Source organism: Chaetodon auriga, chromosome 7 (genome assembly GCF_051107435.1).
Source record: "Chaetodon auriga isolate fChaAug3 chromosome 7, fChaAug3.hap1, whole genome shotgun sequence".
NCBI classification, from domain to species: domain Eukaryota; kingdom Metazoa; phylum Chordata; class Actinopteri; order Chaetodontiformes; family Chaetodontidae; genus Chaetodon; species Chaetodon auriga.
In genome coordinates, this window is record NC_135080.1 from 2,324,016 (window position 1) to 2,345,000 (window position 20,985).

The 20,985-nt window shown below is 45.6% G+C and overlaps 4 protein-coding genes across 5 annotated transcripts in view; 1 reads left to right on the top strand and 3 right to left on the bottom strand.

The window, feature by feature from the left end:
* pak1 (p21 protein (Cdc42/Rac)-activated kinase 1) overlaps nucleotides 1-3,519 on the bottom strand; it is a 48,986-nt gene extending 45,467 nt beyond the window's left edge. For both annotated transcript variants that reach the window (XR_013077388.1, XM_076734746.1), the window contains exon 1: nucleotides 3,365-3,519. The gene's annotated coding sequence lies outside the window, so the exon portion shown is untranslated. The remainder of the gene's footprint in view (nucleotides 1-3,364) is intronic.
* Nucleotides 3,520-5,682: 2,163 nt separating this feature from the next.
* On the top strand, nucleotides 5,683-10,018 carry aqp11 (aquaporin 11). Its single transcript, XM_076735564.1, has 3 exons — nucleotides 5,683-6,672; nucleotides 7,014-7,130; nucleotides 9,167-10,018. The coding sequence occupies exons 1-3, from the start codon at nucleotides 6,075-6,077 to the stop codon at nucleotides 9,265-9,267; spliced, it is 816 nt and encodes a 271-aa protein (XP_076591679.1). The 5' UTR covers nucleotides 5,683-6,074; the 3' UTR covers nucleotides 9,268-10,018.
* A 289-nt stretch (nucleotides 10,019-10,307) lies between these two features.
* On the bottom strand, nucleotides 10,308-14,120 carry clns1a (chloride channel, nucleotide-sensitive, 1A). Its single transcript, XM_076735565.1, has 7 exons — nucleotides 13,654-14,120; nucleotides 13,008-13,144; nucleotides 12,267-12,401; nucleotides 11,830-11,940; nucleotides 11,034-11,207; nucleotides 10,848-10,914; nucleotides 10,308-10,739 (listed from the first exon to the last, which is right to left on the bottom strand). Coding segments are annotated over exons 1-7 (744 nt in total). The 5' UTR covers nucleotides 13,773-14,120; the 3' UTR covers nucleotides 10,308-10,738.
* A 1,591-nt stretch (nucleotides 14,121-15,711) lies between these two features.
* Nucleotides 15,712-20,985, bottom strand: part of rsf1a (remodeling and spacing factor 1a) — a 13,576-nt gene continuing 8,302 nt past the window's right edge. Inside the window, exons 16-18 of the mRNA XM_076734856.1 lie at nucleotides 20,661-20,890; nucleotides 20,327-20,521; nucleotides 15,712-20,186 (exon numbers count right to left, since the gene is read on the bottom strand). Coding sequence (XP_076590971.1) covers nucleotides 19,384-20,186; nucleotides 20,327-20,521; nucleotides 20,661-20,890 — 1,228 coding nt within the window. The 3' untranslated portion in view covers nucleotides 15,712-19,383. The remainder of the gene's footprint in view (nucleotides 20,187-20,326; nucleotides 20,522-20,660; nucleotides 20,891-20,985) is intronic.

Consider the following 20,985-nt stretch of genomic DNA (forward strand, 5'->3'; position numbering starts at 1 on the left):
AGACTGAAAAAACAAGGACATTAAGCCCATTGTGTCTTTCTGTGAGTGTGTGTGGCTTGTCCTGGTAGTACGTGGCTTATGTTGTAGGTCAGCAGGTTGAGTTCTTTATTTATTTATAAAGCCCTTAATGGCAACATGCCATCATACATCACTTCCTCACATCACTTAAACTGGTCCAATCCAGTCATTATTTGACCCGTCAATTTAAAACATGACTAAAAACAAATCCACTCTTGAACGTAACTGTTTTAACTGTGTTTTTTCTGTTGTTTATTTGCTTTCTCGTTAATTCTCTTTGTGTGCATTTATTCTGTTTTACTGCTTTAACTCTGGACAACATTTATTTTCCAAGATTTTAAATAAAAACTGAATTAATTAATTTTCCCTACGAACTCAGGATTAGAAATAACTTAAATGACAGGTGAGACAGAGGGCAAAGAATGGCCACACACACACACACACACACACACACACACACACACACCTTGTTCTCCTGAAGTCATCAAGCCACAGGAGCCAAATGGGTCATTAACTCCTCCCAGCTTTCCTCCCTCCGTCATGCTGTCGAGGTGTTGAAGCGACACCCGGGTGACCTCACGCTTCACACGGTGCCATAAAACACTACTTCAGACACTCCCAGGTCACCATGGCAACCGCTGGGCTGCCACTGCCTTTAGACTATCACTAAATCCTTGGGTTCAACTCGCTGCCACTCCACTGCCAAACCAGGAAGTCCTTTTTCTTTTCAGAGCGTGAATACGGAAACACACCTCTGACAGAAGCAGGTAGTCATGTTCGTCCATAACTGCTGTTTAATTAATCTATAAATCTATAAATGAACTTTCCATTCTTGTTTCTGAGCAGGTGTGGCCGCACACCAGGCCTGTTGGCTGCACTCAGCATTTCACACTTGAACTGGAAAAGTGGACTTCCTCCATTATTACTGATTCGCTTGAGAGAACTTGGTGTTCCCCTAGTTGACCTCTTCAATTCAGACTGGCAGGCTACAAAGACTCGCGCTCTAGGGTCATACGCCTTGAAGCAGCTCCAGATACAATCAAACTCAAATGTGCTCTCACAGCTACCCTCTTTGGTTCAGTTCAAATGAACTCCGGTGTGCGGTTAGTGCGGTTCATTTGGGCTGGTGTGCTGTCAATCGAAGCCTGGTGTGGACCAAACAACCGGAGCATGACCCTTGAGAGGTGGTGCTCTGGTCCAGTCCGAAATGAACTGGAGTCACCACCACGGCAAAAAAACTACAGGTGTGAAAACACCTTAATTCACTGTTTTAATCAATGTGCTTGCTTTGATACTGTTGCTGCTTTTGAATCATCTCCATCCACGCCAGACCAATCAGTGGATCCATCATTACAAACTGCTTGGGCCAAAAGTTTTCTTCAAACCAGCAGCAACTTACTTAAATTGTAATAAAGAATCCAATTTATTAAAAATAATTCCAACTACATGATAATATTTGTAAATGAAGACATTCACAAATCATGACTTCAAAGCTGCGCTGAAGTAAGAGATAAAGAAAATATTTATCACATTCTGTGTTTTGCCCTAATTTATCAGTTTATTAAAAGCACACTTAAAGCAGGGGTGCCACTAACAATTACTTTCATTATCAAGCAATCTGATAATTCGCCAATTAAACATTTGGCCAATAAAAATATCAGAAGATAGCTTCTTATTTTCTAATATAATTAATAAACAGAAGGCTCGCTTCACCCACTCCTGTAGTTTGAGTTGGTCTGTATATAAACAAATCACCACTAACAGTTAAACTAGGCTCCATTCAAATTCAGAGGTTTTCAAACGGAGGTACAGGAACTCTCAGGGTCCTTTTGAGGGACACACAAAATGACAAGCCAATAAAAATCAGTCATTTAATGGACTGGAAATGATTCCCCGTCTCCCTATCAGCTCCCCTCATACAGATGTGAAACTCAATAGTAGAACATAGAGCACATGAGGGGAAGAGTCCAGTGCTGACTGCATGTGTTTCATTCAGACAATCTGTGTCCCAGTGGGACAAACAGCTCAGGAGTAAACCACCAACACCTTTAATCAGCTTCACACACTTAGGCTACAGCTTTTCATAATCCAGGAAACTGGTCACTCAGACGAAGGAGAAACTTTTTATAACAAGGAGCAAAGAGCGACTTCAGCCCAGCTCAGTCAGAAGAAGGCTGCACCTTATGCTCTGACAGAGAGACTGAGGGACAAAGAAATTAGCTTATTTAGCAGATTCAAAAAATTAGGCTGAGTGTGAAGGGTCAACAGGCAGGAATGAGAATGGAAATAACCACTAATACTGATAAAAATGCCAAAAGAGAGGTTAGAGCGCTCTTGTCTGCAGGTCTGTAATCAATAAGAAGCTGCAGTTGTGCACATCGTCTCACAAAAGACACTAAAACCCCATAAAATGTCCTGTCCAAGAGAGGTGCACTGATTTCTGCTGAGCCATGTGGAAACAAGTGCATTTCAGAGAGATTACCATGCACGTACCATAGAAACTGGAAGAAAGTTTACGGAAATGAACGAGACAGCAGGTGATGTGAGTCTGCAGGAAGGCACAATGAGGGTACAGTAAAGTCACTCCTGAGGACTGCAGACACGTTGGTAGCTTTAGAGTGCCATTAAAGGAATATTACACAAACAATTCACGAGCGGTGAGTGGATTTCTGCTCCCACACTGCTTGGTCTGGTTGAAAAATGATTAAATCTTGAGTATTTGTCCACTTAAAACTTATTTCACCAGATAAGAGCTCAAAAATAAAATGAAAATCAGAGCAATTCCAGAGATCTGAAGGCGTTAGTCAGAGGAGAGCAGCGGATCTGTCTATTCTGGGCTACAGAAAAAGGCTTTGGGCATGGCATGGACTTTCTGATGAATCACGTCAGAGGTATCTCTTTGAGGCACATTTCTGAGGTGGAAAAGTGGAAACTGGCAGGATTTCTTTCATTCATCCATCCATCCATTCACTCATTCATTCATTCATTTCACAGTCGTCTGTCTCAGCAAACACTCCCACGTTACAGCAGACACCTGGCAAACTGGGAGGAAACCGGTGTAAGAAAAGAATAATCACACCATCCAGCTCCGACTGTTCTAACCTCACCGTGGCGGCTTAAAGTCCGCTGTATGCGGGCTGATGGGCCTGTGGAGTCCAGGGCGTTGATACGTGGATATAGATAAAGAACACGGGAATAATAGTGTGATCCCAGCCTACAGTAACCATTAACCCCTTCCTATTCGTGGGCAAATGAGCCCCTAATTCACAACGCACCATGCCTGGCTGAGAATGGAGATGATGGGCTAAATTTGATCTGCAGAAATTAAGTCGAAAGGCTCACTCACCACTTGTCTGATTGCAAATGTAAATCCCACAATGTTGGGTGATAATTTCCGACTGCGGGACACACCGTCTCATGTATTCGGCAAACTCTGCTCTCCTCTCGGCTCAGCTCAGCTCTGCTCCACTCTGTCGCCCTGCTGGTTGGTTTTTTAACAGTAAACTTGCCGATCCCAGGCTATTGTTAGCTATGCACAGAGAAGAATGCTGCGCAGAAACACCCGCCCATTTACCCGCCGCTACAGACACGCCATTGGATAATTTCAGCACCACTTGCCGCCAATTGGCTGTTTCAGATGTCCGCTCAAAGTCCGGGGCGTGTCGCAGCCGGAGAGCAGAGAGCGCGAGGTGGAACATTCAAAGACGCTGGGGAAAATTTCACGTCTCTTTCAGCCTGGGATAACGGTGTTGCATTCAGGTGTAACTCTACCAGCAGATCAAAAATTAGAAAGAAGTAGGAATTTAATGATAATACAATTCATCAAGAGCAATATATATATAACATCTACTGCATTTGTAAGACACAGATTAGGAAAAAGATACTCACAATCAGATATATTGATTGATATATATTATATCAAAATATATAAAATTAATAACACCCAATATAGTATTGATTTTAGCATTATTTTGTTGTGCCTCAAAAGATTACATTTGAAATAATACAAGATGAACCAACATTGTTTTTCAAGTGATGTTTAGATCGTTTTAGAAAAAAATGTATCTTACAATATCAAATGTGAGTTTAAGTGGAACATTGCGCAGCCTTCTCTCACAAGCTAAATACTCAATGTCTTTGGCTTTGAAAGGTCAAAACCACACATTTCCTTTATAACTCTACAAACATTGCTTGTGTTTGGTCTTTGTACTGTACCAATGACTAAGACACTTATGTTCATCTATAATTACACCATGCCTCTTACTGAGGCAGAAAAAATGACTTCTCCTGACCAACAGTGTATTTCTGGTGGAGATTCCCAGTCTGTCGTTCTGTTTAGCGAGGAATCTTCCATACTCTAACAATAAAGAGCAAACATTTCATACACCCTCGCACTTTGAAAACAGAAACAAAACAGCAAAAGTGAAAACTAGTGCAATTCAAAAATATAAACAAACAACTCCTCCTCTGTAGAGTTAAAACTTTTGATAATTCAGATTACATTTTGATTTCCATTCCATCAAAACACAAACCTAATTAAGTCTGATACTCATAATTAAATCCTTTAAGACATCATGCATCGTTTCCTCAAAGCAGGCTTTTCAAGAAACCAGAAAAACTGATTTATTTTCATCATTACGGCAAGGCAAAAGTAAATGAGGTGAAGAATAATATGGCAGCGACATCTAGTGGTGAGAGTGAAGCACTCCATGGACTCCATGGTCAAAGACAGCTCTGCCTTCATCAGTTCAGCTTCAAGACTGCATATTTTACACTTTTCACCAGCAATCAGTGTTCATCAGTTTATCATCACCAGGTGAACCAAGTGACTACCTCTAGTAAGGTAACTGTGTTCAGAGGGGTCTAACTTAATGGTCGCGTGTTTTCAAGTCTGTATCAATACAATACGTGCATGTATGTCTGTCTGTACTGTTCACTGAAATGTGGTCAGTCTAATTGTTCCTCTTCTTCATACTGAACGCAAAAAAATCCCACATTAAAGCAAATTTAATGTAAGTGTTAGGGGCCAAAATTCATCTGCCTCAATAATTAAGAAAAAAGTCCATCTGAAGCTAGTGTGAGGCTTCAGCAGTTAGAATACAAGACGTGACATAAATATCAAATAAAAAGAGGTAGTGGTCTTTAAAAAAAAAAAAAGAGGTAGCAAACACTCTCAGGTCAACTAGAACTTTAAAACCTTGTTCTTCATCATTTCCTCTGTGCTAATGTTGTCTCTCCCTGTGCTCCAGACTCACCCTCAGTCACCTGACCTGCTCACTCTCCAACGCCATACCCTGCTCATCATCCCTGCCTGCCTTCATCCTCCTGATGGACAACCTTCAGTCTCCATCTGCCATCATCCACCCTTTTAGTTTTTAGTTTTACAATAAATCTTTCAAATTTTCCCCTGAGTCTGTGTGGTGCATTTTGGGTCCAATCCTTGCTAAATACATCTTAAATTGTATTCCAAAATCAACTAACCACATTCTGCACAGAGCCCCAACAAGGTAAAGATGTATGGATAGCAATAACCAGATGAACATATTTATTATAATGACAAAACAGCTTAAGAGAAGCATGCCCACCAGGAGGATAAAATGTCTGCATTTAACGCGCATTGGGAGTTAAATGTAAAGCAGGTAAAGAGTGAAGAGGAGAACATGCAGAGAGGGAGCAGACATCAGGGACAGGACAAGTGTTTTCAGCGAGGAAGGACAACAAATCTGAGGTTTGGAGGGGGATAGAGGAGCGTGAGGAGGAGAGGGAGAGGGGGAAAAAAATCTGCAGTATCAGCGGGAGGAGGAGGAGGAAAACTGGGGAGCTCAGTCACTTCCGCACCATGTGAGCTAACGGGATCGAAGCTCACTTGCTCCCAGTTGGATCGCGCATCCTCCAGGATAGAGCTGCAGCCGCCCGGCACAGCCGAGGCGTCCACCCGCCAGAGGAAGCGAGATCCACGATAGAGAGAGACACCAGAGGCCAGGGAGGAGACATCGGCGGCTCGGTGCACACAGCGGAGTCTCCTATAGACAATCCACGTTTGACCAGCAGCGAACATGACTGCGGACGTGGCGGTGTCTCTGTCGTTGCTCGTGGGAATTGTCGCTCTAAGCGACGCGACCCGCAGGTTGTTGAACAGGGCCCTCGTGGACACCGGGCTCTCTGTGTACGCGGTGGAGCTCGTGTCCACCTTCCAGCTGTGCTGCTGCACGCACGAGCTAAAGCTGCTGTCAGAGGTGGGCGGGATCGAGCCTCGACTCTCGCTCACCTTGACGTACCTGGCATCTGTGATTCACGGGCTCACCTTTAGCGGGGCCATCGGCAACCCCTCCGGTGCCCTCGAGCATGCATACCACGCGAAGCTCTCGGGCGGATGCGCCCTGCGGCGGATTGCGTGCCAGTTCGCTGCGGCCGCTGCTGCGCGAGCTGCAGTCCCGTTGATCTGGGGTATGGGGTTGTCGGGGCTGCACGTGCGTCATAAGTTGTTTGGTTACCGGTGCATCAGTCCCATTCACGCGCCGCTGCCCAAGGCCGCCGCCGTGGAGTTCGCGTGCGCCTTTGCGGTTCAGACCGCTATTACGCACACACGGTCTGTGGATGAAAAATACCGCGTGCACGCGGTAGCTGCGGTGATCGCAACAGTAGTTTATGCAGGTATGACAATGACTCTGTTTAGTTGTTTCTGTTAACATCATGTCAATAACTGTGTTTCATTATTGTATGGACACAGTCCAACTCCAGTATGAATTAGACTGATGGTAAATGTAACTGCAGCAAATTTATGCAAAATACTGATGACACGGAGCGGGTCTGATGAATGAATATGTACTCCTATGTCCTCTTACTACATGACTGTAAGACTGCTTTAAGAGCACGTTCGACTCGCTTGTTGGGGAGTTGTACATGAATAAACAGTGGCTGTTGTTTTGGTCCCTAAAAGTTAATACAGGGGTGTGTGTGTGTGTGTGTGTGTGTGTGTGTGTGTGTGTGTCTAGGTGGCAGTGTGACAGGAGCAGTGTTTAACCCTGCGCTGGCCTTCTCCACACAGTTCCCCTGCAGTGGAAACTCCTTCCTGGAGTATTGTCTGGTCTACTGGCTGGGCCCTCTGATGGGTAAGACCCACTGATGCACACAAATATCAGGGTTTCTGCAGGTCTATAAAAGTCTGAGAAAACAATACTAAACTGTTGTGACTGTTCAATGCGCACTTTGACATATTCTGTTAGCTTAATAGTTTAATAGTTCATCTACAATTTTAATTACAGCCCTCAAATAAGTATTGTGGAGTAGAAAGTATAAAGTAGGATTCACTGACAATACTCAACTAAGGTATGTCAAATATTAAGTACTTTACACTACATAACACACACACACACACACACACACACACACACACACTCTTATCCAGACTTTCTGACATTTTATAGACAAATAATTGATCAGTTAATTGAGTGGTAAATGTTCATAGTGTACTAAGCTGCAGTAATATCAGTATTCTGTTTTTTGTCTGTTGCTGGCAGTCGGTCAGCTGTCCTGTTCCTGATAAGCTGCTTAAATGTTAAGTTCTCATGACGGACATTTTTCATGCACACAGATAAACACACCCTCTGAGGGCAGCCGGAAGTCGGCCTGCCAGCAAGTATACAGGACTGACAGCATGTATTTTAGTGCAGAACAGTGGCTCTGTGGAAATGTCACACACACATGACCAGCGGCCATGTGCCACACACACACACACACACACACACACACACACACACACACACCAACAACAACAACAACAACAACAGCAACAACAACAACTATGCTCCCATTTGGAAAGTCCCTGTAACCACATCTGGTTAGCATAGCATTCTGCATCAAGTTCCACGCACAAAGAGCAAAGCTGAACACGCCCCCATTCACTTTCAATAATGTAGATCAATTATAGACATATTCGATGAAATACACATACCGGCAAACGCGTTTAAATTCGCCTGTCTGCTTTAACGAACTTGAGCTAACTTTAAAGCTGGAACAACTTACTGTTCCAGCGGCCCGGCTGTTGTTTATTGTGCTTCCGGTTTATTGAGGCAAACACCACCGCCACATTTAGACTGATATTGAACACCGTTCGAAAGCCAAGATGCTCGTAAATCGATTGATGGAAACCACTTCAAGTTACAATCACAAGAGGCTCAATGGACGCCAACAGCAGACAAACAGTCGCTTTTAAAAGCAATGTTGAGGCAACTCACCGACTACGTCTCTGAGCGATGCACAGATCGATAACACTCCAACAAAAAACGGCCTGGAAACACGGAGAAAGGTCCAGAAGATCCACTGCAGTGAAAATATTTAGTCCAAAACATGATAATAATCCACAGAAAGATGTTTTCTCCTTTCAAATTAGAAGGGACGTACTCCTCTTCCGCTTGACCTCCGTGTTTTCCCGCGCAAAACTTCCGGAAACGTAGATGAGGCTCAGGTTTCAAATGACACCTCACTTAACCAATCACAATCAGCCATATGAAGCCTAGCAACCAGAGAAGCCAATAATATTTGAGTCGAACAGAAGGGCCTCCTTCTCCTGTGGGTGAAAATCGAGCCAATCAACCGAACTTTGCAGATAGCAGACATTTTGAGTTGCATGTAAACAGTCGCCTCTAGAGGGGGCTGCAGCCCCAGCAGCCACGATGCAAACATCTCCCTAAATTTGAGAAATGACATGATTTGTTTTATCCTTACGATTAGATTTATGCAATTTTATTTTTGAGGTAAAAATGCTTTTTAAACATGGAGGACCCCTAATTATTCATTGTTTTTTATGATCTGAGCACAGCAGGCAGTGACAGGAAGTGGCTCCATTCAGGGAACTTGGGATCCTGCCATCATTTTGCATCTTAACTACACAGCAGGTGCTTTCTTTGGCCCATGGGCCACTTTCAAGCCTCAGTTTTAGTCCACCAAGGGACAAAGTTTGAGCCTCTGGTCTTTATAACACCCCCCCCACACCCAATGTCCATGCATGTCCTCACTCCATCTGAGAGGGACTGTGAAACATTACAAAGCTGTCTTGTATCTTCAAGCTGCAAGGTTTGTTTCTCAAAGCAAACATTAAAATGTACTCGCTGCTCTTTCTCATCTCTTCTTCTGCGTTCTGGTCCAGGTATGATGAGCTCAGTGCTGCTGTTTGATAAACTCGTCCCTCTGCTGGGGAGGAAATCACCATCTCTCCACCTCCCTCTGGAGACCAAGAAGAGGACATGAGCACCATCAGGACGCACACGGGGAGACAGAGACGGAGACGGACAGACTGTCGAGCTACTGCTCATTTCGGTCAGCAGGAGTTAGAAGAAGAACACTGATATGCACTTTTTTAAAGACTTGAACCTGAAGGGGTCTTTGACACAATGGACCACCAACATCCAGTACGTACGTTTTTGGATGATTCCACTTTAACTAAAGACTCTAATTTAGTGTTTTTAAATGTTTAAGTTTAAACTCATAAACAGGTTTTTACTTTACGAGGCGGTTGGTCGAGCACACATTGCACAACTACGACTGTCCAACACTGAAAAAGACAAATATCTGTCAGTGAACCATCATAACAACACAAAAAAATGTGCTTTGCACTTCTATGATTTTCAGGCAGCTTGTCAAAACACACTGATGTTTATCTACCTGTTTTCTGGTAATGTCAAGCACAAGTAATGTTTTTGTGTATTAGAGCAATTTATTTACTGACTTGTAAGATTAAGTCATTTACAATGAAAGCTGAGAAATTGATGATCTTTGTAAATTAGTATTATAGTAATAAACTTTGTGTGCTTTTCTTAGTTTACAGAGAACTTAACAGAGAAATTGTAAATATGATTCATGTGTATATTTATTGTGACATTCCAGAGCCAAGCACAGCATAGGAATTTACAGGTGTGTTTGTTTTTGCACAGATTTAAACAGGTGAACAATCTGTGAAAACTGGAGGCAGATTAAACTGTTCACTGTTTTGTTGAAAGAAGATTTACTCTTTAATGGTTAATTTTTGTCTTTTGTGCCTGAATGGAGTCCAGGAGGGTTAAAACAATCACTTGATTCGCCGATGAACACAAAATACATGTCAGCCATTTGTTTACCATTGTTTTATGATCATTAGAAATGGAATTTTTGGGGTTTTGGACATCCATTTGGTCTCTGGGAAGTTTTTCAGCTTTCAGGTTTGATCTCCACCAACTTCACTTTGCTGTCTGGGGCAGAAAATGTGCTGGAAAAGCAAAAGTAGAATAAAAGTGTGAGAAAATAACAAAAACTAATACAAAAACTATGCATTTATTGACAATTTCATACAAAGACATCAACTCTCCTCAGCCGGAAAATTAGATATTAAATTGGTTAAGTACAAAACATCAACACACATCAGCGTTTTGTTTTTACAGTCAACAACCGGACCTGGGGATGCATCTCAATAGTCTACAGTAAGTTCTCGGCTGCATACAGCACAATTAATAGAGATGGAGGCGACGGGAGGACGAGCAGAAAACCTATGAAGCAGCACGAGAGAAAACGCAGGAGGCTAGAAAAGACTGTCAAGGTGACTCTAAGTACATGGAAACAGATTTGTTTGACATCCAGGAACAGGAAGAGAGTACGAGTAAGAGCTGAGAGCCTTAAAGAAGTGCTGCAGTCCTCTTCTCCAATCCCATGATGCAACACTGGTGATCGGCTGCGGGAAGGACTTCCATCTGCAGAGAGAGTCAGAGAACACGTCAATGAACCCGACGGCTTCAGCATCGTTATGCTGCTGCTCGTCAAACCCTTCACTTCATATGACGTCACACTGCAGCTGTTACCAGTGCTCGACGTCCGCGTCCTCGAACTGACCGGCCTCCATCGCCGCCGCATCCACCTCCATACCATCTGTCAACAACAACAAACGAACAGTCAGAGCAGTGACCAAAGGAGTCAGACAGCGTCCCAACAGTCGTATTTTTAAAATATGAGGAAACATCAGGCTGCTGAGTGTGTCTGAGCCGAACCTTCGAATCCTGCCGTGGCCTCTTCAGTTCGGACCCCGGCCATGTGGTACTGCTGAGCGACCGACTGGGCTAACATCCCCTCCAGCCTCTCCAGCGTGGCCTGGCCCTCCTGCGTGAGCGACGACAGACCCTCATCGCAGGTGTAGAAGGTGGGGATGTCAGCGTGACCGTGTTCTGGGTGGAGGAGGAGAGAGGTGGTGATGAGAACAGCAGCGATGAGCTCGGTGCAGAAAATAAAGCCAAACTCGACTTGAATCCTACTGAGCCTTGATAAGCACAGAGAGGCATTTAAGCATTTCAGGTGTTGATTAACCTCACCTGCCTCTGCACCCGAAGGTCCGGACAACCAGGAAGAGACGGACAGACGGCGACAAGGGGACAAAATAAAAGAGATTTAATGTTTTAGACTCAGTCCACAGCAAGTTATCAAAAAACTGAGCAGCATCCGGTCGAGTCTGATCAGCTGAAGAGACGTTTCTGAACCCAAAGAGTCTCCCATTAAAGCAAAAACTGGACTGTGTCCAACATCCAAACATGCTATTTGAATAACTCTGATGGTCAGTGTCTCCATTGCATCTGACATGAGGCGCTTTATGCCGCGCCGCCATCTTTAATGCTGCTGGACATATTTTTCTGTTTCTATTGTCAGACAATCGATCGAGTGTTAACATTCAACTGCAGCTCACATTTTACAGACTGAACGGTTTCAGATTTGCCAACCAGCCGCTCACAGACTGATGATGTCTGAACACGTGTGTGTGTGTGTGTGTGTGTGTGTGTGTGTGTTCTTCCTCACCAGCCTCCTCCACGTCGTACTCTTCTCCTTCGAAGTCGTTGTCAGAGTTGTCGTCCTCTGGGTCAGGGTGCAGCGCCTGACACTCACACATCGCCGAGAACATGGACTCCACTGCGACACACACACACACACACACACACACACACACACACACAGTATGTTTTAATGAATTTGCTTCCTAATTGTAATCATTCAGAAAATCACTGTAAAGGTCTCTCTAGGCCTCTTCCCTCCAGTCTGTACAGAGTGATCAGTATTTAAAAGCACACTTTTTCCTGACTGATCACAACTTTTCTAATAAAGATCAAATGTACGAAGCAGCCATGACACCACTGTCATTAAAATGTTGTCGAATCTGATCTGAATGATGCCCAAAAGCGTGAAAATGTGACCCTGGCTCAGAGTATTGGACCCTCGTCCTTGGGGTGCTCACTCACATGCCGCCTTGTCGCCAGGAACAAATCGAATCTCTGTGATCACTCCTTCATCATCATCACCACCGCTGCTGCTGTCACTGCTGTCGTCTTCATCGTCGTCGGCTGCTTTCTCTGCCATTTCCGCCTCGTTCTCGTCTGAGGGGAGGAAGGGGGAAAACATACGAGTGACTCACGGATAGAGACAGAAACACAGGCCGAGTTTCAACGTTCAAGATGGCTTTTGTTGATTTTTATTTAGTTTTTGTTGCATTCGAATAAAGTGTTCAACGATGATAAAATCACTGATTTTGTGAATGGAGTCTGGTGGCTTTGGCGGGAGCGATATAACAACGGTTTCTGGTTAAAAAAAAACATCTTACTCTTCATCAAAATCAGTCTCTGTAGGGATCATTTCCACAGAGTAACAATCTGAGCCTGTCTGTGGTAAAACAAACCCTTTGAGTGGACGTACACTGACAGAGCACAAACACCCGCATGGATTAAACTGCATTGTTTCATGGTTGCCGGCTGCAGCGCTCTTGTTCAGAATCGGAAAAAACTTTAAAAAATTGTTGTCTCCATTATTCACTTGGATGCACAAATCATGGGAAAACAGGATCCATAATCAGACGATACGTGAGGAGATTTTCTCCCGTTTGTTGAATATATTGAAATCTTCCAGGAGACGTCGACCAACCGGAAACACGATGTCACTTCATTGATTGAAAACGAAACGTAGGTGAAACAAGCGAACGCTCTCACCCCCGAGTTTGCCGTTGACCATGACGTACAGGTGTTCCTGTGGGTAAGCACTGACGTCTCTGGAGATGGCGTGCAGGCCGATGGTGGGATACTCCAGAGCGAAACCCATCCCAGAGCCATCGAACCACGACAGGCGTCTGAGGGAGAAACAAAAACAAAGCTCACAGATGTTTGTTCGGTTATGCTGCAGAAACAAAGACATAAAGGGTGGAGACACGTGCTGAAAGGCACAATTAACAGCATTTTAGCTTCACTGGACTGATGGACTGGGGTAAGAACCACGGATGAAAGACTCGTTTAAACTATGACATGTCAGAACAATTGTGAATAATGCTCATTATAACTTCCCAGAGCTCAACTGAAACCAGGTGACTATCATATATGAGACAGAAACACCAAATCCTCTCATTTAAGAAGCTGATGCGCATGTTTACTTTGATTTATTTTGAAAGTGACAACTCCGGAAGTGCTTAGCACGAGGAGTGGCGCTGCTCTTATTGAGCTTGTAGCTGTTATTGTGCTGTCACTTTCTATCCTGTATATCGGTATAATTGAACATAATGTGTATTAATCACGGATAAAACACGAACATACACCTGAGACCGGTGGTTCAAAGCGAAAAACAAGCGCCATGTGCATCACTTACGTTTCAGCAACGTAGAGCGTGCCGCAGCCCAGCTTCTGGCCGTCCATCACCGCCGTGGTCTCGGCTTGCTCATGCCGTACTCCCTCAGTGGGAGGACGGAGGTTTTTCAGTAAAACCATCGTCCGGGCAGCCGTTACGTCTGCAGACCCGCTGGATGAGGCGGAGGGAGAGGACAGAGACCACAGGCTGGTGTTTGCAAGGAGCTACGTGACCTATTTCGTGCCACAAAGCTTGCTAATTTAACCCGGGATAACTTCTCAGTAATAAATACTCGACAGCTGGAGGCGGATAAACTGCTATAAACTAGTGCTTTTCTTCTCCGGCATTAACTAAACCAGGCCGAGCCGTTCAGAGAGTTAACACACGCAGAAAATACACAAGTTAACAAACTGTTGTTGAAGCGAGTGATGCTACGCTAAAGGCTGACTGCTCCTCAAGATCGACGTTCAGAGACGAAATATCGCGTCAAGATGATAAACCTTGCCTCAACGCGCCAGAAAGAAAAAAAAAACAAAAAAAAAAACAAGCGCGATGCCGACTGTTAGGTGCATACCGCCGCCTACCGTACCGGAGTATGTAGAACAGGCTCCAGTTTATATTAATTCTAATAGGTTAGATGAAGCAATCGCCTATATAGAATTCAGAATAGAGAAGTTTTAGCCAATTATTGGTATTTTAAATGAACATGTGAGAGGGCGTCATTCCACGTTTCGTTTATCTTTTCCATTGGATTTATCAGTGGTTCTAACAAAAACAGTCTAATGTTGAATTTTATTTTGAATGTCTGACCGGAAGCCGTGCTCATATGTCATTATGTCTTCTTTGACGGTACAGAAATTCCATTGTAACTACTAACTGTGGCCACTAGAGGGACCAACACTCACATTCTGCATATGTTACTGCTTTAAGGTCGATCTGATTAAAAAAAAAAAAAACTGTTGCTAGCTAACTAACGGTTACTTTTTCTTTTGATCGTGAGGCACTCAAGGGCGAAACTCTTACGGTAAACTATAACAAGCTAATTTTGCCGGGTAGGTCACTCTCGTATGAGCCGTTTGAGTCCCTTGGTTCAGGGTCCCTTATCGGCCATGACCGTAAATGTCACGTTAATGTTGGTTGTGTTAACACGACATATTTACATGGAAACGTGATTCCACACCACTAAGAGGACACCACTGCCAAATACAGAACGTGCATTCAAGAAACTACTATTTGTTATTACAGTGGTGTAGTTACATATGATAACCACCGGAGGGCAGTGAGTCTGTAGACACGCACAGTAAACGCTGTATTTGACGGCGCCAATTCGTAAAGTCACACAAAACCTCAGGAGACAACTTCCTGTACGGTACCTCTCAAAATAAAGGCGCACAGCACTGCTCGACAGACTACGTTTCAAAACCTTTTTTGTTGGGGTGGGGGTCTTGAAATTAAAGAGTAGAGCAATTAAAACGGGCGGCAACAACAACAACAACAACAACAACAACAACAACAACAACAAAAGGAAATGAATAAATACAAATAAATAGTAAACAAACAACCAAGTATAATAATAATGTGTACAGGCAGAGACATTTGATGAATCTTACTTATTTGAAAAGTGATACATTTAATTTAGTCACACGTGAACATGAAGATGAAAACAAACGAAATGTCTCATGTCAACATCGCTTCATTCTGTTTTTGTCCTCAGAGACCACAGAGTGAATTCCCTCATTGAAAACAGTCGGATGACATCATAGAAACAACATAAAAGCTTGTATCACCAGTTTTTGGGTTGATTTTAGATCAGCTGAAATATTGTATGTCAAAATCATTCATTTAAGTGATGCCAAAAATCCGTCTTTTGGTCGTTAAAGCTTCAGGCTTGAACCTCGTGGACCATGAAAGTGGATGTAAGGGTTCTAAGTGATGGTCAGCTGGGATTCACATCGGTTCGATTGAACTTCAGTTGAGTTTTCACAGCAGATGAAAGTCTGAAAACCTCCAACACAAACTACACTTCTCTCACAAAATCCTCCAGGAAGAAAAAAGGCACAGACACTGTTTTTGAAGAGATGCCTGGGATGTTGGTTTTAATAACTTAGAAAACATTTATGTTACAGCGATACTACAGGAACAGTACAACAGAGAAATGGAAGGAGCTGCACTCGCATCCAGTGGTGCCTCACTGAATCCAGATGAGTCGGACTGAACACTTTAAAACCAGCAGGTTCTGCCACAGTGGAGATCAGACGCACATCAGGCTCAGAGCTCCGACGTCGGGCTGGTGGCATGAACACACACTGATCTCCCCTTCACTGCAGAAACAGGGGGCTGCTTCATGCTGCCTTGACGAGTTACTGGAGGGTTTTATCTTCGTTTGTGTCCAAATGTGTCGGAGGGTTTTCCACCACGATGACAGAAATCTGACTGAACAGCACTGGGAGTCCAGTTGAGCTCATAAATGAAACCAGTTCGCCGCTGTGATGATCTAGATGCTGCCTTGCAGGTCTGCATTACGGGGAGTTTCCAGCTAATGAGACTCGCTAACGAGCGTTTCATCTCATTATCACCTGAACGACAGCAGGAAAGTACCTGAAAGAACAGTTAGTGTTCAAGCTTGTACCGAACTCACTGATCCAAGTGATCAATCCAACTGTTCATCTCATTCGGTGCTTTTAGCAAACTGAGCTCGACTCTGCACAAACAAACCAAAGTTTTCTAAAGCTGAACGCAAACATCAGCTGGTTTTCTGAGTTTTCCTCAAAGCTAAACGTGAACCACTAATCCAGTCTGAGATCTGATTTCTGTCGTTCTTCAACATGATCTTCAAGGATGCTGTCAAACATCATCCGTCCTGAAGTTTCAGATCTAATAAATAAGATTACTGGTGAACTCACATGGCTACAGAAACGTCTCTATGAGCTGCTGACCTCTGACAGGTTATAAGATCGGTCACACAGTAATAAAGTGCCCGACTCACTAAAAAGCTCACACATCGATTTTAAAATGGAATGAAAGTAGAAAAATAAACGTCCTTCTTATCTGAGTCTCTCTTTTTGTGCATCTTCAGCTCTTTCACGTCCACCTTCAGATCTCACTTTAAGGTTTTTTCCTCTGACAGAAGCTTTTTTCCAGGTGAAATGTGGAAAGCTGATCAGTCCGGGCCTGAAAGGCACCAGAGGAGCTCAGAGGAGCAGATTCCCGAACGAGTTTCTGCTCGTGGGACATCTTGAGATAAAAAGGGAAACATTAGTGGAATGAAAAATGGATTTCCTGCAGCAGAAAAGCGAGTTCACGGTGTTTATGGATTTTTGGATCAAGGCCAATTAAAAGTCAGGGAGATGAAATGCTTTTGCTCTTGCCTGTTATTTGCATCTTTATTTGAATATTTGACCTTTTATTCATGTAGTTCAGCAGCTGAAGGTCTTTGCTGCTTCAGTTTAACTCCTCTAAATCATCAGATTGTTGTTGTTTTCTGCAGAAAACGAACCGCTGAATGAAAGGAGGGTTTTTTAACGCGTCAGGTGACTCCTGCTCTGAAAAATGATTCTGCGTTGTTTGATAAATGTGTTTTATTGCTCACAAACACAGGCTCAGAGATTCATCCAGTTCTCTGAAAACAAACTTTTTACTGACGCAAAGAGATGGGGGGGGGGGGGGGGGGGTGACTGGATGAAATCGCTGCAGGTGACAGTGAATCGAACAGTGACGCGGGTCAGAAGCTGAAATCTGCTGTTTGATTGGCGTTAACTTTGCTCACCTGAGCCTCAATCAGAAAATAAAAGCGGATCGTTCTCCTTCTTAAAAGCTGCTGGTTCCCTTCAGGGACACGAAATCTTAAAAACCTTTGAGGAGGTGAAGCACGGGGCTGAGAGTGAGCAGAATTCAGCTCTCTGGACATTTTCCTGGTGAACGGGCTCCACGCTGGTCTGCTTTCACACAACCAGGACCGGCAGCCGAAGCCTGGTCGGTCCACACATCACTCGCAGCAGCATCTCTCCGGCTCTCCTTCATATAGAAAATAGAACACTATATTTTACAAGAGGACTAAGAGAACAGAACATCTATTATCTTACAGGAACAGCGTACAGGCAACGTATGTACAGCAAACATGGTCCCGCCAGGCCGAGGGTCTGGTCCTGAAACCGAACACTTTGTGGAACGTGATCTGGATCCAACGGTCCGTCCTGGTCATGGTCTTACTTTTTGTCTTTTCTTTGCATCCTGAGGTCGAACTACCTGATCTCGCTCACTTTAGGGATCTGAGTCGAAATGACTGGAAGCTGACTCGGACACGCCCTGAATCGCTTGCAGCCGACAGCTTCCCTCCATGAGCTGCAGGGTGGTCACTTTCTACTCTGTGACTTCATCAAACTGACTTTAAAACTTAAAAATGCTCCGTTTATTATCACATTATGATGGCAGGAAATCCTCATACTGAGAATCAGTGACCAGAAAACGAAATTTTGATTTAAAAAGTGACGACTTGTCCTTTAAAGGAACGCCGTGTAAGAAGTGTCCGCGCGTCCCTCCAAACAGACAGGGGGCAGCATATCACCAGAGTGACCGCCAGCTGCTGCTCATGATACTCTTTGGCTGTAGCTACTAGCTGCTGTTAGCCTGTTAGCTCAGTTAGCCGTGTAGCTAGCTTAGCTGGGGGGAGCTCGGAGCCCCGTGGGCAGCAGAAGCAGGTTCACGAGCCTCCCAGTGAGCACGGGCGGACCAGGACTGAACCCAGGAGGAGGCCGCTGTGACGACGGTGTCCCGAGGTGGTCAGGGACCAGGACTCTGATGACCAGTGTGAGCAGGACTCTGACCCGGTGTGAGCAGGACTCTGACCCCCCTGTGAGCAGGACTCTGACCCGGTGTGAGCAGGACTCTGACCCCCTGTGAGACGTGTGTCATCACCATTTGGTCATTCTGGTTCCATAAAAACACGTTGGTACTGTTTTCTAATCACGACGGCGTTGGCGGTTGTGAGGAGACAGACAGGAAACAAGCAACATGTCCTCCGCTGGGAGCCGACCTGTGAAAGATGTGGTTATCTGAGATTCATCTTAACCTTCAGGCTACTGGGTAATTTTTCAGTGCAGCAGCACAACAATGAAAACACCAAAACGTCCACGGCTGAGACGGATGTCTCAAACCTGGACCAATAAAAGCGGCGATATCTGCACGAGCAGATCCGTGTGGGGGTGGAGTCTGACCGTCGGATCACTCGACCCAAAGTGTTCGGTTTGACGCCAGCGCCCTCCTCGGCGGCGGGTTCTTAAGTGCTATGAGAATGATGAAGTGCTTTCGGATGAGGTACAGTACAAACAGACTCCGGCGTCCAAACGGGACGAATCTACGGTCATCCCGTCACACGGACCCGCCACAACGACGTCCAGAGAAATGGTCACGGTGACCTCGGGCTGTGTGCGAGCGCGTCCGTGCAAACACGACGTGCTGCCGGTCCCGCTGCGAGGTCGCTTTTGGTCCGGCCGGCGTCCGTTCTGCCAGAGGTGACGGCGAGTGGAAATGAGCGCTCGTGAGTTTGTGTTGCGACGTACAGCACGTGACGGTGGATAGAACTCTACCACGAAACAACAGCGAGGTGGAAGAGCAAGACAGGTGGGCAAGAGGGGGGAGGAAGAGGTGGAGGGCGAGGGAGCCAGTTCCAGAGGTGGATTGTGGGTAAAAAGGCCTGACAGTTAAAAGAAACAACTGAAACAAAGAGGCGAGCGTTTGTCACACAAACGGCCATCATGACTGCGGACTGTTCTGGACAGAGTCTAATGAGTCTGTCTGGCCCTCCTCCTCCTCCTCCTCTTCATCCTCCTCCTCATCTTCCTCCTCCTCTGGATGGAAGGGGCCGTTGTGCCTGCCCTGCCCGCCTGAACCTGCACTGTCCCTGGGCAGAGGGGGACTTCCGGGCCCAGGCTTCGCCGGGCCTCTGGAGGTCCGATGTCCGTTTGACGGAGACAGGCTACGGCCCCTCCCCTTGTCCTGAGCGTCGCTGTCGGCCCTCCTCTCCGCCGCCGAAGACTTTTTGGTCGACACCTTCAGTCTTCCCTCGTCTTCCTCCTCGTCTTCCTCTTCGTCGTCGTCGGAGTCGATGCGGTTGAGTCTTTTGCGGACTGGACGGTCCTCTTCCGATGATGACTCGGACTCTTCTGACTCGTCGTCCTCGTCCTCTTCTTCATCCGTGGAAGGGCGCCGTTTCTTCAGCATCTGAGCGAGCCGTTTGCGCCGCTGCTGTGACAGAATCTCCCTCCTCTTCCCCCGGCCCATCTTCTCCAGGTCCTCCTCTTCTCTGTCCGTCCTCTTTAATCTCCTCCGCTTGTCTTTCTCCTTCTCCTTCTCCATCAGTTTCCTTTTCAGCCGCCTTCCTCTCTCTCCATCGTCCTCCTCCTCTTCGTCTTTGTATCTCCTCCTCTTTTCTCTCATTCTGTTCCTCCGCAGGTCTTCCTCCTCTCTTCTCCTCCTGTTCACTCTTCTTCTCTGCTCATCTTCCTCTTCGTCTTCATAGTCGTCCTCCTCATCAGAGTCTCTGGAGGAAGGCGACACTGAAAGAGAAACGAAGGGAGAAGAATTTCATCACTGATAACAGACGTGACGGACGTGACGGACGTGCTTCAGCGACGCTGCTCAGATCAATAACTGACAGTAAAGTATTCAAAGAGAAACGCGGCGGCGTCGGACTGACCGTCGCTGTAGTCGCTCGACAGATGCTCCTTGCGCGGTCGGCGGCGTTTGATGTCGCGCTTCTTGCTGGAGGCGCGGGAGTTGTCCGACGACTCGGACGTCTCGCGGTAGTTCACCTGCTGGCGCTGGCCCCGCCTCAGGCCCCGCCTCTTCTTGTCAGCGTCGCTGTCAGTCATGTCACTGAACTGGTCGGAGTCTGGAGAGGACACAGAGAGTGTATAGATTACTTTTCATCAGCTGTGGAGAAGTTTGAATTTTGGCTTCATCTCATCATTAACAGCGTTCGATTAAACACAATCGACTCCAAAAAGAATCCATCCTGCCGTGACACTCACCCATTTCTTCATCGGTGTCTTCCTCCTCTTCCTCGGAGGAGCGTCTCCGCCGCCGCCTCAGCCGTTTCCTGCCGCGGCGCTGAGTCCTGCTGGGTCGGAGTTTAGAAACGCCTCTCGGTGCCCGTCTGGGGCGGGTCCCGCTGTCCAGGCTGCCCACGTCACTGCCCGCATCTTCATCTTCCTCCTCATCATCATCTGCCCCTGACGCACCGAAATCCTCGTCCTCTGAGCTTTGAGGGGGAAGAGGAATCGAAAAATAAGCCGAAAAGAAGAAGTGACGCAGCGTGAACCGACTCCTACCGACAATAAAGTTTATCAGTTTGAA

Excerpts from the sequence above, each read along its gene's own strand:
- aqp11 (XM_076735564.1), top strand. The coding sequence starts at position 6,075 with ATGACTGCGGACGTGGCGGTGTCTCTGTCGTTGCTCGTGGGAATTGTC. Across the intron at positions 6,673-7,013 it reads CGCAACAGTAGTTTATGCAG|GTGGCAGTGTGACAGGAGCA; the intron begins GTATGACAATGA and ends GTGTGTGTCTAG. Across the intron at positions 7,131-9,166 it reads CTGGCTGGGCCCTCTGATGG|GTATGATGAGCTCAGTGCTG; the intron begins GTAAGACCCACT and ends GTTCTGGTCCAG.
- clns1a (XM_076735565.1), bottom strand. The coding sequence starts at position 13,772 with ATGGTTTTACTGAAAAACCTCCGTCCTCCCACTGAGGGAGTACGGCAT. Across the intron at positions 11,941-12,266 it reads TCCTGGCGACAAGGCGGCAT|TGGAGTCCATGTTCTCGGCG; the intron begins GTGAGTGAGCAC and ends TGTGTGTCGCAG. Across the intron at positions 11,208-11,829 it reads GTACGACGTGGAGGAGGCTG|AACACGGTCACGCTGACATC; the intron begins GTGAGGAAGAAC and ends TCCTCCACCCAG.